This window comes from Myotis lucifugus, unplaced genomic scaffold, assembly GCF_000147115.1.
Source record: "Myotis lucifugus unplaced genomic scaffold, Myoluc2.0 scaffold_22, whole genome shotgun sequence".
In the NCBI taxonomy this organism is placed as follows: Eukaryota; Metazoa; Chordata; class Mammalia; order Chiroptera; family Vespertilionidae; genus Myotis; species Myotis lucifugus.
The window spans coordinates 11732816-11746050 of NW_005871070.1; the positions used below are offsets into that span (position 1 = coordinate 11732816).

The following is a 13235-nucleotide window of genomic DNA, read 5'->3' on the forward strand; positions in this document are numbered from 1 at the left end:
AGAGCCCACCTCACAGCACAGAGATGAAGAGGCCACCGCCCTCTCCCCCTGCCCAGACTATGGCCACTGTCACCTCTGTGGTCTGGAAACTGGGTGAGTTCCTGACTTACCGCCTCCCAAGGCAGAAGTAAGACTTTTAGAAGCACTAAAATGATTATGACCACCCACCCCCATAGATAATCCAACACTGAAATAGTAATACTAAGCCATTAAATGAGGAAAATCAACACACTTCTAATTTTTCCCATGCTATTTTAATGCTCTTTTGTAAAAGTCAAACATCAAATAATTCCAAGTTCTCCTCTCTTTCTCCCTGCACCCCTGTTTAGCTGGTACCCCAAACACAAGGCTTATTCTGCCTAATTGGTTGATCTCACACCAGGGCCCATGAAGTTCCAGGAGGTCACATTTCAATTCCCAGGTTGTGGGCTCAATCCCCAATGTGGGATCAGTGCTGTGTTGGGTGCCAGGCAGCAAAGAGACCTAGAACATACAACTAGACTAGGACCCTGGTCTGGGCCAGGATGGGCGGGGCTCTGGGCCCCAGACTCTAGAACTGGCTGGGACATGGGTTTTGGGCTAGGCTTGTGTTCTGGTTGGACCTGAATGAACTACATAATTAGGACCAGAGAAAGCATTTTACTGCAAACCCACCCAATGAGCTGATCAAGTAAGGCTCCCAACCCCAGGCTCCCGGAATGCAGCAGGCCTGCTAACCGTGAAGAGAGGGCCGGAAGCTTCAGCCCCTTCTTCCTATTAGATTTCCCGCACTTGGTCCCACGGCAGGGCACTTTCTCCCTGGCCTCTCTCTCTGAGTGGACGGGCAGGACTCTGGCGGGACTGCCATTCTGCCCCCCTCGCCAGTATGTCTTCCAAGGTCACGGTGGCTTTCAATGATTCCTCTGAAAATGCACTTCCATTCCTGCTCCTCCACAAGCCCCTGGTCCAAGAGACCTTTTAGAACTATAAACCAGACGTGCGCGTCACATGCTCAACAGCCTCTAAAACTGTGTGCTACAATCCTCTCGGACTTCCGACCTGGCCGGTAGGCACCCCATCATCGTCTCTCCCCTGGGTCTGGTCTTGGTCTGCTTCCCCCTCACTCTGCTCCACTCACCTGCCTCTCTCTTGGTTCCAGAAACACACGAAGGGTGACCCTGCCCCAGGGCCTTTGCACTCGCGGGGCCCTTTTCCCAGAAAGCTCTTCTCTTAAATCTTCCCATGGGCGGCTTCATGTTGCCTCTCAAGCCGCCTTCTCAGAGAGGCCTTCCCTGTCCACCCGAACTCGTGATTGTTCCTCCTGTCCTCCTGGAGTCAGCCTCCCTCCAGAATGTATTGCTGTCCTGGCACTTATCAATATCTGAAATTACCTTTCCTTCTGACAGAAGCATTTGTTTCTTAATGTACTCATACAGTCGGTCTCCCCCTACGGGGATATAGCAGCCTTGAGATCCAGAACCTCGTCTGTTCAGTTCGCTGATAAGCCCCACATGCCCAGGACGCTGCTTCGTGTGAAGTGACCACCTCAGTCTGTGGAACGAAAGACTGAACCGGGGTGGTGCACTGACAGCAGTTCGGGAACATCAGAGGAGGGTGTCATCCTCCCTGACTCGCGCCTTCGGCTTTCCTGTAAGAAGCGGAAGCCGTCATTGCTGTGCCCACGCCCGTCTTGCTCAGAGATCAAGTTTAGTTCAGGGTCCTCATTCCCCTGGTTTCGGTATCCAAATCCTTGCACATGCGAGGTTGGGTGGACAAGCCAGCAAACGCAATCCTGATATGGACGTGTGCATGCATGGCCTGACCACTGAGGAAACCAGCCTCTACTCAGAGCCGCCCCTCCCGGCCCACACCCGCCCCACTGACTGCTCTGCACGGCCCGCGGCTCCGATCGCTGCCTCCTGTCAACGTGTCAGCACCGTGCAAGCAGGAGGCAGACGGCTGCACAGCGAGGTAGCATGTCTAGCACAGCGCACAGGACGTCATGAAAGGGATGTGAGGGCATGGGTCTGCGGGGCGGCGTGCATGCCGACGGGCAGTGAGAGCCTGGCGGGGGGACACCAGCTGGCAATGGGGGAAGGGACCGTGGACCAGAATGGTGACAGGCACGTGCAAGGATTTGAACATCAAAGGATTAGCGAAGCCCTGGAGAAAACGGATGACGTGCTCAAGTGTGTTTTGCAAAAATGACCCATTTTATGATCTACTGTGAAAGTCAATCTTCACAGCCCGGCCAGGAAAGCGGAGCTTTCACAGCAGATCATCACACAATTTTGTCAAAAAAATTATAACCCCTCCCACCAAGAGCAACAGCGCTTCCATTTCTGTTCACCCAAGTGAATCGTAAGAAAAGATAAGACAAAATAACATGTTTTCAAAATAACATGTTTTTATCTTACACTTACTGTAAGATAAAGCTGGAAGCACATCCTGAAGGTCATTATTCACTGGCCCCTGTTTCTAAGTGGATTCACCTGGAGGCTGTGGTTGTCGTGGCTGCGCAGGTGGGCCTCCCTGGGGGCCCTGCAAAGCCCAGCTGCCCTCATTGTCTAACAGCCTCTAGGGTAGAGCCGAGCGTCCATCTTTCCCAACTCACTTCCCCAGCCCTCCACCCCTCGCCTGCCCCTGCTAGTTCCCTGTGCAGCCCACGCTGAGAACATGCTCCATGTGCAGCCCACGCTGAGAACATGTCCCCTGTGCAGCCCACGCTGAGAACATGTTCCCTGTGCAGCCCACGCTGAGAACATGTTCCATGTGCAGCCCACGCTGAGAACATGCTCCATGTGCAGCCCACGCTGAGAACATGCTCCATGTGCAGCCCACGCTGAGAACATGCTCCCTGTGCAGCCCACGCTGAGAACATGTTCCCTGTGCAGCCCACGCTGAGAACATGCTCCCTGTGCAGCCCACGCTGAGAACATGCTCCCTGTGCAGCCCACGCTGAGAACATGCTCCATGTGCAGCCCACGCTGAGAACATGCTCCCTGTGCAGCCCACGCTGAGAACATGCTCCCTGTGCGGCCCACGCTGAGAACATGCTCCCTGTGCGGCCCACGCTGAGAACATGCTCCCTGTGCAGCCCACGCTGAGAACATGCTCCCTGTGCAGCCCACGCTGAGAACATGTTCCCTGTGCAGCCCACGCTGAGAACATGTTCCCTGTGCGGCCCACGCTGAGAACATGCTCCCTGTGCGGCCCACACTGAGAACATGCTCCCTGTGCAGCCCACGCTGAGAACATGCTCCATGTGCAGCCCATGCTTTAAGGTATCCGTATCCTGTGATAATGAAAACCTGCTGTAACACAGGAACCTGAACATTCTTACAGTCAGGCAGTTACTTTTGCTTTCCTAACCCAAGCACTCAGGGCATAGACAAATGCGATGTTTTTCCTCTTTTCTGATTTCTCAAGGCAAGTTCATCACCATGGCCCTCACAGAAGGCCCCCGTTGCGGGCCCAGGGCCCTAGCTCCAGGCAACCCTGGCCTGGGTCTCTGAGCTGGACTTTGGAGCCTGGAATGTGGGTGCACCAGTGGGACTCGTGGCTGGGACAGGTGTCGAGCTCTGGGCCTGTGTGGCTGTATTTCTGGGCTGGACCAGGTTCTGGGCACTGTTGCTGGGCTGGGTGGGCTGGTTAGGGGTGTCCCACTCGCTCTGGGCACATGGTAACTGCCGAGACTGCTCAGAAATAATGTCTCTTGTTGGTCGGCTGGTGCCACAGTCACCGAATTCTGCTCCAGGACCATCAGTGTGGGCTGCTCGCAAGAGGGCCCCTCCAGGAGAACCAGGGAGCGGCCCTGCCGGCGTCCTCTCCTTCCCTGCAGAGGGACGCAGGGCATGGCTGCCTCCCGTTCACGGTCTCCCTTCGGGGCTGCAGACGTGGGGTCTCCCCTCGGGGCTGCAGACGTGGGGTCTCCCCTCAGGGCTGCAGACGCGGGGTCTCCCTTCGGGGCTGCAGACGATTCCCAGGCCTCTCTGCTCTGGGTCCAGGATCTCCTGACTCGAGGCTAAAACAGGAAGCGCAGAGCTGCCAGAGACGACCCGGAAAGGCTCGGCCTGGCCCTTGTCCACCCGGCACGGCAGGCAGTCTAAGCTTGTCCCTGCTGGAGTGTCATATCCCCTTGGGCTCCTGCCTACATTACCCTCCGCGTGTGCGCCACACACAGAGCTCCCGTATGTGTGTGCGTCTATGTGAGCGTGACGAGAGGAGGCCATCCCCCTGCTGCCCACTGGTGCCCTCTCACCCCCATGGCCAAAACAGAACGAGGAACAGCATGCTGTCCCGCGGTAACCCTCTTCTTGCCACCCTGAAAACTCCCAACAACCTGCAGATTATCGATGTTTTAGAGAAAAGAAGACCAAGGCTCGGGGGAATAAATGACTCAGCCAAGACCCCCCGAGTAAGTTAATGAGTGGAGGAGCAGAGATTCAAACTCAAGCCTGAGGGCCCCCACGCTTGTGCTGCAGCCACTGCACCACACGACCCCTCTAGAGGTCAGACACGTCCTGCTGAAGGGCAGCCTCCATTTCCTCCAGGTGGCGAGAATCCGACCTGTGTGTGAAGACTCACAGCCAAGCAGCCTCACTCGGCTTCCTGACTTGCTGGCCAGGCCCGGGGCCCAGGCTGGGCGCCGTGCGAGATCGCAGGGAAACACCAGGAGACGGAGCCACGGAGCCTGGACGCACCGCTCGCCCAGGACGCGGCTCCCGTGGTCCACGCTGCCCCGCCCTGCCGCCTCCCTTGTTCGGAAACCACCCAGGACCGCATGGGTCCTTTAGGTCACCCAACCCCAAGGAAGGGGGGACCTGACCTTGGTCCTCGTGCCACCCAACCGCCTGGATATTCCAGAGACCCGCCGCTGAAGGGACGCGAGGAGGGCCTGGTGAGACTGCCATGATACGCCGTCCTAGCCCCACGGACCTCCCTCCTGGTCCTCAGACTAAAGCCCCTCTGGCTCTGCACAAAACCGGCCCCTCCCTTCACTCAGGCCTGAGCTCAAGTGTCTGCCCAGGGACCCTGTTCAAAACCGCCACTGCCTGCCCTCGCTGCCTGCCCTCGCCGCCTGCCCTCGCCGCCTGCCCTCACAGCCTGCCCTCACCGCCTGCCCTCGCCCATGCACAGTGAGCACGGCCGTGTCGCCCCGAGGCACAGCGGTCCTGCTCATTGGCTCGCTGGTCTGCAGGCTCTCCCCAATGCGGACAGGGTCTCAGGCCTTCACATAGCTCTAGTACACCATGGGTGCTCATTAAATTTGGGTGGAAGAAAGGAGGGAGGAAAGAAGGAAGGAGAGAGGGAGAGGACAAAGGTTGAATCAACCAGTTGTCACAGCCCATCACCTCTCACCTCTCACCTGTAACCGCTGGATCTGTCCCCAGACCAACCACCTTCGATCCTCTAACACCCTGAGCTACTCTGAGTTCCCAAATGACATCTCTCTCATCATCACACATGTTGCCTGAAGCGACACGCCTCCCTTACTCTGATTAACTTTTAATTAACCTGCGGATCTCAGCTTACACATGATTCCATCAACGTTCAGTTAACAAAAATCACTCTATTAAGTTATTAGGTGAGAGAATTTTGGGCGATGAGGGAGATGCTTTTTAGTTTTAATCTAATGCTTTTTATATACACTGAGTTTTCTGTGTACATATATTCTTTTAATTTTACATGGATTATCTGAATATGGAATAATGGGCTGCTTCCTATTTTCTTTGTAATATTCCTCTGCATTGAAAAAATATCCTAATAAATGTTATTTTTTAATGTCAGGACCACAATGACTTCATTATTGCAGTCTCATTGTGTGGTTTAGTATCTCAAGAAGTCACCTTACTGGGCTCTTGCATTCACTCTGAAGTTTTTCTGGCAGAGCCTTCAGCTTCCTCAGTAGCCACTCTATCACCTGGAAAACGGTCATTTCAGCCTCTTTTCTCTTTTGTTTGAACTCTTCGCTCTGTCTTACTGCTTCTTGCCCGGGCACTTATAGAACCGTGGTCTAATAGAGGTGGTGGTGGGGGTGGGCATCCGCCTCTCGTTCTTGGTTCTAATGGAATATTTCTGAGATTCCCCTTTAAGAAGGTGTGCCCTTCCTCACGTGAAGGAAGGGTGCTTCCCTTGTCTGAGCCACAGATGAACCATCAGCACAATCGTCTCTACCCAGGATGAGACCCCACCCCACCCCCCAAGCCAGTCTCAGGCAGCCTCTGCCGGCTCTCTCCATCCCAAACCTCTTACCGGGCCCGGGTCCTCACAGCCTCGCTCTCAGCCCGCCCCACCCGGGTTCCCATCGCCTCTCACCTGTGACCACTGGGTCTCTCCCCCAGACCAAGCTGCACCGCTCCTCTTCCCGGCTCCCATGCTCTCGGCCCCCGGGGCCTTAGCTGCAACTGTGCGAGGACAGGGCCGTCTCTGCTTCCGACTGCGTGCCCGCAGGTGCCTGTGGCCGACGTCGCTCTTGGTCCCACCCTCTGCTGTTCAGGAGCAGGTCCACCCCATCCTACTTCCCTGTGATCTACTGATGGGGAAATACTCCTGAGAATATGGAGTTGAGAAGAGCAGCATGAGCCCAATTTTATAAAACCACGTGTGTGTGCAAGCTCGGGGAGAGAGAGCCCGAGAGGAAGCGCAGACACGCTAACAGTGGGTATTCTGGGAGCCGGCAAGATGCCGCTTACTAGTACACGCACGGCCCAGCCCACTGTCGGGGCGCGTATGACGAGGTGCCAGCGGCTTCGTTCAGCGTGGAGTCACCCTCGGGGAAACTCCTGCTTCTCTTTCCTTTATGTTGCTTTTTAAAACCCGCCACGACACCAGCGTGTCTCTTCTGGTCCTAAAATACCTACCGACATCCCCGGTAGTCATAGCTCTAATTCACCGAGTTCCTAACCACGTGCCAGGAACTGCACTAAGTGCTTACGCTGGTGCCTGATTAAGTCAGGAGGAAGGCGCTGAGCACAGGGCTGGCGCTGTGCCTCTACCGCTGCCTGGGTCCCTTCTGACGGCGCCGTGAGCTGTGGCTGTCGTCACTGTGCAGAAGAGGCTGAGTTCGGGAGGTCATCCGCGCAGGGGCCTCGGTGACAAGGCCTGGGGGGTGGGGGCCCTGCAGGGGTCGTTGCCCCAGGGGAACGTGGGCCAGAGCGCCTCCTCCTCAAAGAGAATCTGCACGTCAAGCTTTCATGTGACAAATCCTAAATTTCAAACCGCAGAAGCATATTTAAATTTTACAAAAGATGCACCGAAATATCGCACACAAAGCAAAACGAGAACCCAGACCGCACGCCGTTCTGCAAGCCGTGGCGCCTGACCTCTGCTCTGGGAGTGCCCCCTGCGCCGTGTCCTCTGTCCCAGGAAGGCCCAGACTCCAGAGTTTGTGCCGCCACCCAGGGCAGAGATCTTCAGATGAGGGATCGGCAAGGCTTTCCTAGACAGTCAGGGGCTGTTTGCAGCCTCGCCTTCTCTGTCATTGCAGCGTAAACGCTGTAAACAGGGGGTAATGCTTTTCCCATACAATTTTATTTACAAACACTGAAATTTGAATTGCACACGTGTTTTTTACATGTCATGAAAAAATATTATTCTTTTGACTTTTTTCCCAACCACCTGAATATGCAAAACCATTCTTAGCTCATGGACTGTGAGAAAAACAGACGCTGTTTCTCTGGAAGCTGCGGGGTGTGCCGCTCTAAGTCCTCGCTCGCTTCAAGCCGCCTTAGGCCTCCTGGGGGAGGCCCAGGTCACACGCAGGCGCAGGCATGCGCGCAGGTCCTTATCACCACGTGGTTCTGGCTGGTCTGTCTTAGGAGGGTTTGCATTTCATCTTCAGCTGAACCCTTCTTCCCAGGAAATCTTTGTTGGAGGATGTAAGACAGCTAACAATAGGTGGTCACACAACCGCTGCCCTCCCCCTGCTCTGTGCCCCCACGTAGATCATGGGAACAGCTTGGTTGATGGAGAACTGCTGGTCCAGTTTGATACAAGCGGATGGACCACAAAACTATCACAAAGCCTCCTAGCAAAGGTCTGCGCTTCCAGCTCTATGCGTGCGGAAGCGAGAGCAGTCACAGTGCTGGGCAGGAACGTGGAGCCGGGCAGACTTGCCCTGGAGTGGCCACTGGGAGCTGTGTCCATAGGGAATGCACTCACTTCACTAAGCCTCCGTTTCCTCCTCTGGAAAATAGGCTTAGACGACCAGGTGCCTCAAATAGCTACTAGTATTTTGAGAGCTAAAGAAGACAAAACAGCCCTGGCCGGTCGCTCAGTGGTTAGAGCAGTGATGGCGAACCTATGACACGCGTGTCAGAGGTGACACACGAACTCATTTTTTTGGTTGATTTTTCTTTGTTAAATGGCATTTAAATATATAAAATAAATATCAAAAATATAAGTCTTTGTTTTACTATGGTTGCAAATATTAAAAAATTTCTATATGTGACACGGCACCAGAGTTAAGTTAGGATTTTTCAAAATGCTGACACGCCGAGCTCAAAAGGTTCACCATCACTGGGTTAGAGTGTCGGTCCTTAGGGTCACAGGTTGGATTCCCAGTCAAGGGTGTGTGTACCCGGCCTGGGTCAGGGCGCATGCAGGAGACAATCAACCAGTGTATCTCTCTCGTATCTCTCTCTCTCTCCCCCTCTATCTCCTCTTCCTACCTCCCTTCCACTCTCTGAAAATCAATGGAAAAATATCCTCGGGTGAAGATTAAAAAAAAAAACACAAAAAAAACCACAGAAGATAAAACAGGTAAAGTGCTCAGAATGGTATGTGCTATTTGGTGTGTGCTCAACAGGTGACTTATTCCGACTTACACCCAGCCAGTTGGAAGGGCAGGGGGCTTAAAACAACCAGGGACGTGTGAAAAGAAAAACAATGAATGCTTTTTTTCAATATCAGGAAAGAAGTTATGAATTTTCTTTCTCCCAAGACTTTCCTTGAGTCTTTAGGTCTCTTGGCCAGGACACCCCTTCCTGGTTCGGAGCCCAAGAGGATGGCCTCACAGTGCATCGCATTTATTCTGAGATGCCTCTGGCTCGAAGCCCCCTTATTATATCCTATATAATAAAAGCCTAATATGACAAGTGTCCAGTCATATGTTCAACCAATCAAAGTGTAATATGCTAATGATATGCTAAGGCTGCTCAACCAGTCGCTATGACATGCACTGACTACCAGGGGGCAGACACTCAATGCAGGAGCTGCCCCCTGATGGTCAGTGTGCTCCCACAGGGGGAGCTCTGCTCAGCCACAAGCCAGGCTGATGGCTGCCAGCACAGCGGTGGTGGCAGGAACCTCTCCTGCCTCCTCAGCAGCACTAAGGATGTCCGACTGCAGCTTAGGTCTGCTCCCTGCTGGTAAGTGGACATCCCCCGAGGGCTGCCGGGCTGCCAGAGGGATGTCTGACTGCCAGCTTGGGCCCGATCCCCCAGGGAGCTGGCCTAAGAGAGCAGGTGGACATCCTCCGAGGGGTCCCAGACTGCAAGAGGGCATAGGCCTGGCTGAGGGACCTCCCCGAGTGCACAAATTTTTGTGCACCGGGCCTCTAGTAAGATAATAATACCCATCATAATAACAGTTACATCCATAGTGTCATGGGAAACCGTGGGCTTAGGTTCCCCACCTCCAGTGGTGATGCCTGAGCCCCTCTGTGGTCCTCTGGCCTCACCATCAAATGTCCCTGTGAATAGCCCATCGCCTGGGGCTGCCCAACTGAGTGGAGAAGGAAAGCCGGGCTTCGGCTCTGTGCCTGGCCCATTGGAAGCACGGTAAGTGTCCACCATTATTCTGACATGCCCAGAGCTTTGCAAACCATGAGCTCATCTTCACATGTCACCTAACGTAATTCTCACAGCAAAAGCCAGGCTCTGTGTGACTCTAAACCTTGCCCGCTGTCCACGACACCTGCCCTGCGCCTCCACTCAACCTCTGTGATAGAGACCGGAACGCTAACGCACAATCCCGTGCTGCTGTGGTGAGAAGTTCTGGAGTTGTTTGTCATGTATAAGAACTGGCGGAGCCATTAGCTGCCCCCAGAGATCGGTTAATTGGGTAGTTAACAAACACCCACATCGACTATCAAACACCCACAATGAGTTAAGTCAAGCTGATGTTGAGGAAAGAAAAGGAAGGGAAATACTGACAGTCACTTTCCCCAAGATGCAGCCATGCAGCTGCCAGAAGGGTGAGCCTTAGAGTCTGTCAGGGGAGGGGGGGTGGTCCTGTGCCAGCCGTGCCCATTGTTGGGGGAGTGGCTCCTCCTGGGGGGCCTGGAACCTGTCCCCAGGAGCCAGCACATCTGGATGGGAATTCCAGTGCTGCCTTCACCTGGTGGGCACAAGCAAATGCCTATGCCCATCTTCAGCGCCTGCGAGGCGGGCAGGGAAGTTCTATGTGACGTTCCGCGCCCTTCTCCCGGTTCCCGAGCTGGTTGGGAGAAAGGAAAGAGGACAGTCCTCAACATGAGTGCCTGTGCTTCATAGTTCTCTGCTCTTCTAAATGGATCCCAACACCATGCAGCATCTAGAAAACAGAAAATTCCTGTCTGTTTCTTCTTGTTTTCCTCTACTGGCTCCTTTTTGTGCCCTAAGAAAGATGCTGATGGGCCAGCCTCCACACATCCCACCACAACCCCAACAACCCAGGCGGGTCTTCACCATGGGGCTGAGGAGTGGGGCTGGGTCCAGGCAGAGACTCTGCTCCCCCCCGCCCCCGCCACCCACACCCCCTCGTCACCCTCGCTCAGGACCATGTTTGTTCCCACAGGGGCGTTCCGAGGGGTCTGCAAGAAAATCGACCACTTCCCAGATGATGCTGACTATGAACAGGACACGGCTGAGTATCTGCTTCGTAAGTTGCCCCATTCCCGGGTCTCCCCAGGGAGGAGGGAAGGTGCCCTGGAGTCACCCAGCTGCCTCTGAGTTTGCGGCTGCTCAGAGCTCCCCCTAGAAATGGACACGTGCAAAGGAGCCTTCAGGGGACCTTTGCTGCTAGACAGACATTCAGGCGGTTCTGATAGCCAAGTCTCTCCTTTCACTGAACAGGAAACCGGGAATGAAGTGGGCCAGTCACAACAGGGAGATGCCTTGTAGTCTGCTTGGGAGGAAATCTAAGGCGTTTCCTTTAACTGGCATCCAAGTTTGCACCTTCCCCAGAGGGTGGATGTGAGGTGTTAATGGGGAAAGTGCTAATGGAAAAGTGCTAATGGGCGAGGTGCTAATGGCGAGGTGCTAGGGGCAAGGCCTGGGGGAATAAATGAAAAGCAAAGCTCACTTCTCTTTGACTTCAGTCCCACAAGGGCAGGGCCAGTGTCTCCCTAGGATTGTCCCAAGGTCATAACCCAGAAATGACACGGACTGTCCCAAGTACAGCAGGCGGAGGTGCAGAGTGTGGTGGCTTAGAGCAAGGTCTCTGGATGCCGGTCATTGTGGACTCGAGTGCCCGTCTGGCGCCCTGCCAGCAGGGATGGACCTGGGCAAAGCCGCCTATCTCTCCATCTCTTCGATTTCTTTATCTCCTCAGAAATGAGATTATAATGTCATCCCTCTGACAGGGTCAGGACAATTACTAGTAAATAAGCTCACGCCCACTCCATTTAGCTCTTCTCCTTGCGTGAGATGAGCAATAGCAAGGCCCCGCGCAGGCACAAGGCGAACTTGGGACTCAGTGTAATTGAAATGTAACTTCTCCAACGGGCATGTGTACCCAGTTCGCCTGAAAGGGGAATTCGAGGGGAGTGTTCAATGCAAGGTGGCTGTTTTTAAAACTGCTATTAAAATAAGAACTTTGAGAAATTGTCCTATTCAGAGTATGTGTGTAACTCATCGCTCAAGATGAGTGTTTTTACAATTAAAATCATTTTTAGCTCTATTCACACCCGCTAGTCTGCAGATGGGCTGTGGGTCTATGTAGGAGCCTTTAGTCACGTAACAATGTGAGCGGTGCATGGGGTCAATTTGAAAGAAAGTCATATTTAAGCTAATTTTTACAACATAAACGTACCACTTATCTCTTTTCAGTCCTTATCCATTTACTAGCATTTACCCAAAGGCCTACTCGGATGTGTTTATGCCAGCAGCTCGGAAAGACTGGCGTGGGGAATACAGGCCACGCTTAGGGAGATGGCTTGACCCAAGTTTGGGGAGAACAGAGAGTCCTTGGACCCCTCCAAAGAGGACTTTACAGTCCCTCCCAGTGGGGTTTCTCCCGAGTGCTCGGAGTTTTTCTCTGTTTTCTTTCCTATCTGATGAGGCTGTGGTGTTTGCCCTTGACTTCTATTTCACAACCGGCAAACCTGCTGGACAGCTCTTGGGAGTGGTCCACGCCCACAAAACACAGTTTCTGCCTCTGGAAGGGCGGGTCCTTACCACGGCCCACCTGTGCTCCACCCTCAGCCACGGAAGCGGCCAGGTTAAGGGGTTCAGCACACGGATTTCCTGCTGAGAATTTTGGAGCCTCTGACCCAGCCACACAGGGCAGGGTCATGTTCCCGCAGGGGCGCCGGCCCCAGTGCTGGCGACAGCAGGTCCTGGTGTGACCACACGTGGCGGGACAGGGCTCTGCACCCTGACTCTTCTGCCGTCCCCTCCTTCCCGTGTGCTGTGAGTGGGCGACAGCTTACACCTGTGGTGGGAGGTTTGTTCACACACATTCCTGTGGACCAGAGATGCCCCTTAAGAGACCTCTGGGCTCGGCCAGCCCTGCTCAGGCACCGATGGTGGGGTCACCGGGAATAAGCATCCCTCCCCACCCTGAAGACCCCCGCTCAGCCCTGGTGGTTGGGGAAGAAAACAGTAAAGCCTTTTTGTTCGGAAGCCACCACGTGTTCCCTGGGCTAAAACAAACCCAGAGTGGACACCAGCCGACAGGAAGAAACGGCACGGCTGGCGTGTGGCGTGAGGCAGCAAGTGGAGCCGAGCACTTGGGGGAGTGGGCTGGCCACCGACTGGTCACCACGCAGTGACGGCACCACAGGGCAACAGCCACGTTTACGCACCGCATAGCCACGCCTCTCACACATGCACGCAGCCCAGGGCTGTGAGGTGTAGGTGTGCGCTGGGAAGAGCCTGCGTGATGGTGACTAGCGTGTTATCGGTGGGAGTCCCAGGACCGGGGTTGGCCATGGATTTGCAGGGCCCCGTGCAACATGAAATGCAGGCTCCTGGTTCGAAATGTGGGCAAAATAAAACGTCCCTTTCTTCTGTGACCTGTCATCCTGGCACAGTGCCTTATACTTGCTATTC

General features: G+C 54.4%; 1 protein-coding gene across 1 annotated transcript in view; it reads left to right on the forward strand.

Moving 5' to 3' along the window:
- The window catches only part of CACNG3 (calcium voltage-gated channel auxiliary subunit gamma 3), a 72364-nt gene that overhangs the window by 53870 nt on the left and 5259 nt on the right, over nt 1-13235 (forward strand). Inside the window, 1 exon segment of the mRNA XM_006085872.3 lies at nt 10759-10862. Within this exon segment, the coding sequence (XP_006085934.1) occupies nt 10759-10862 (104 nt within the window).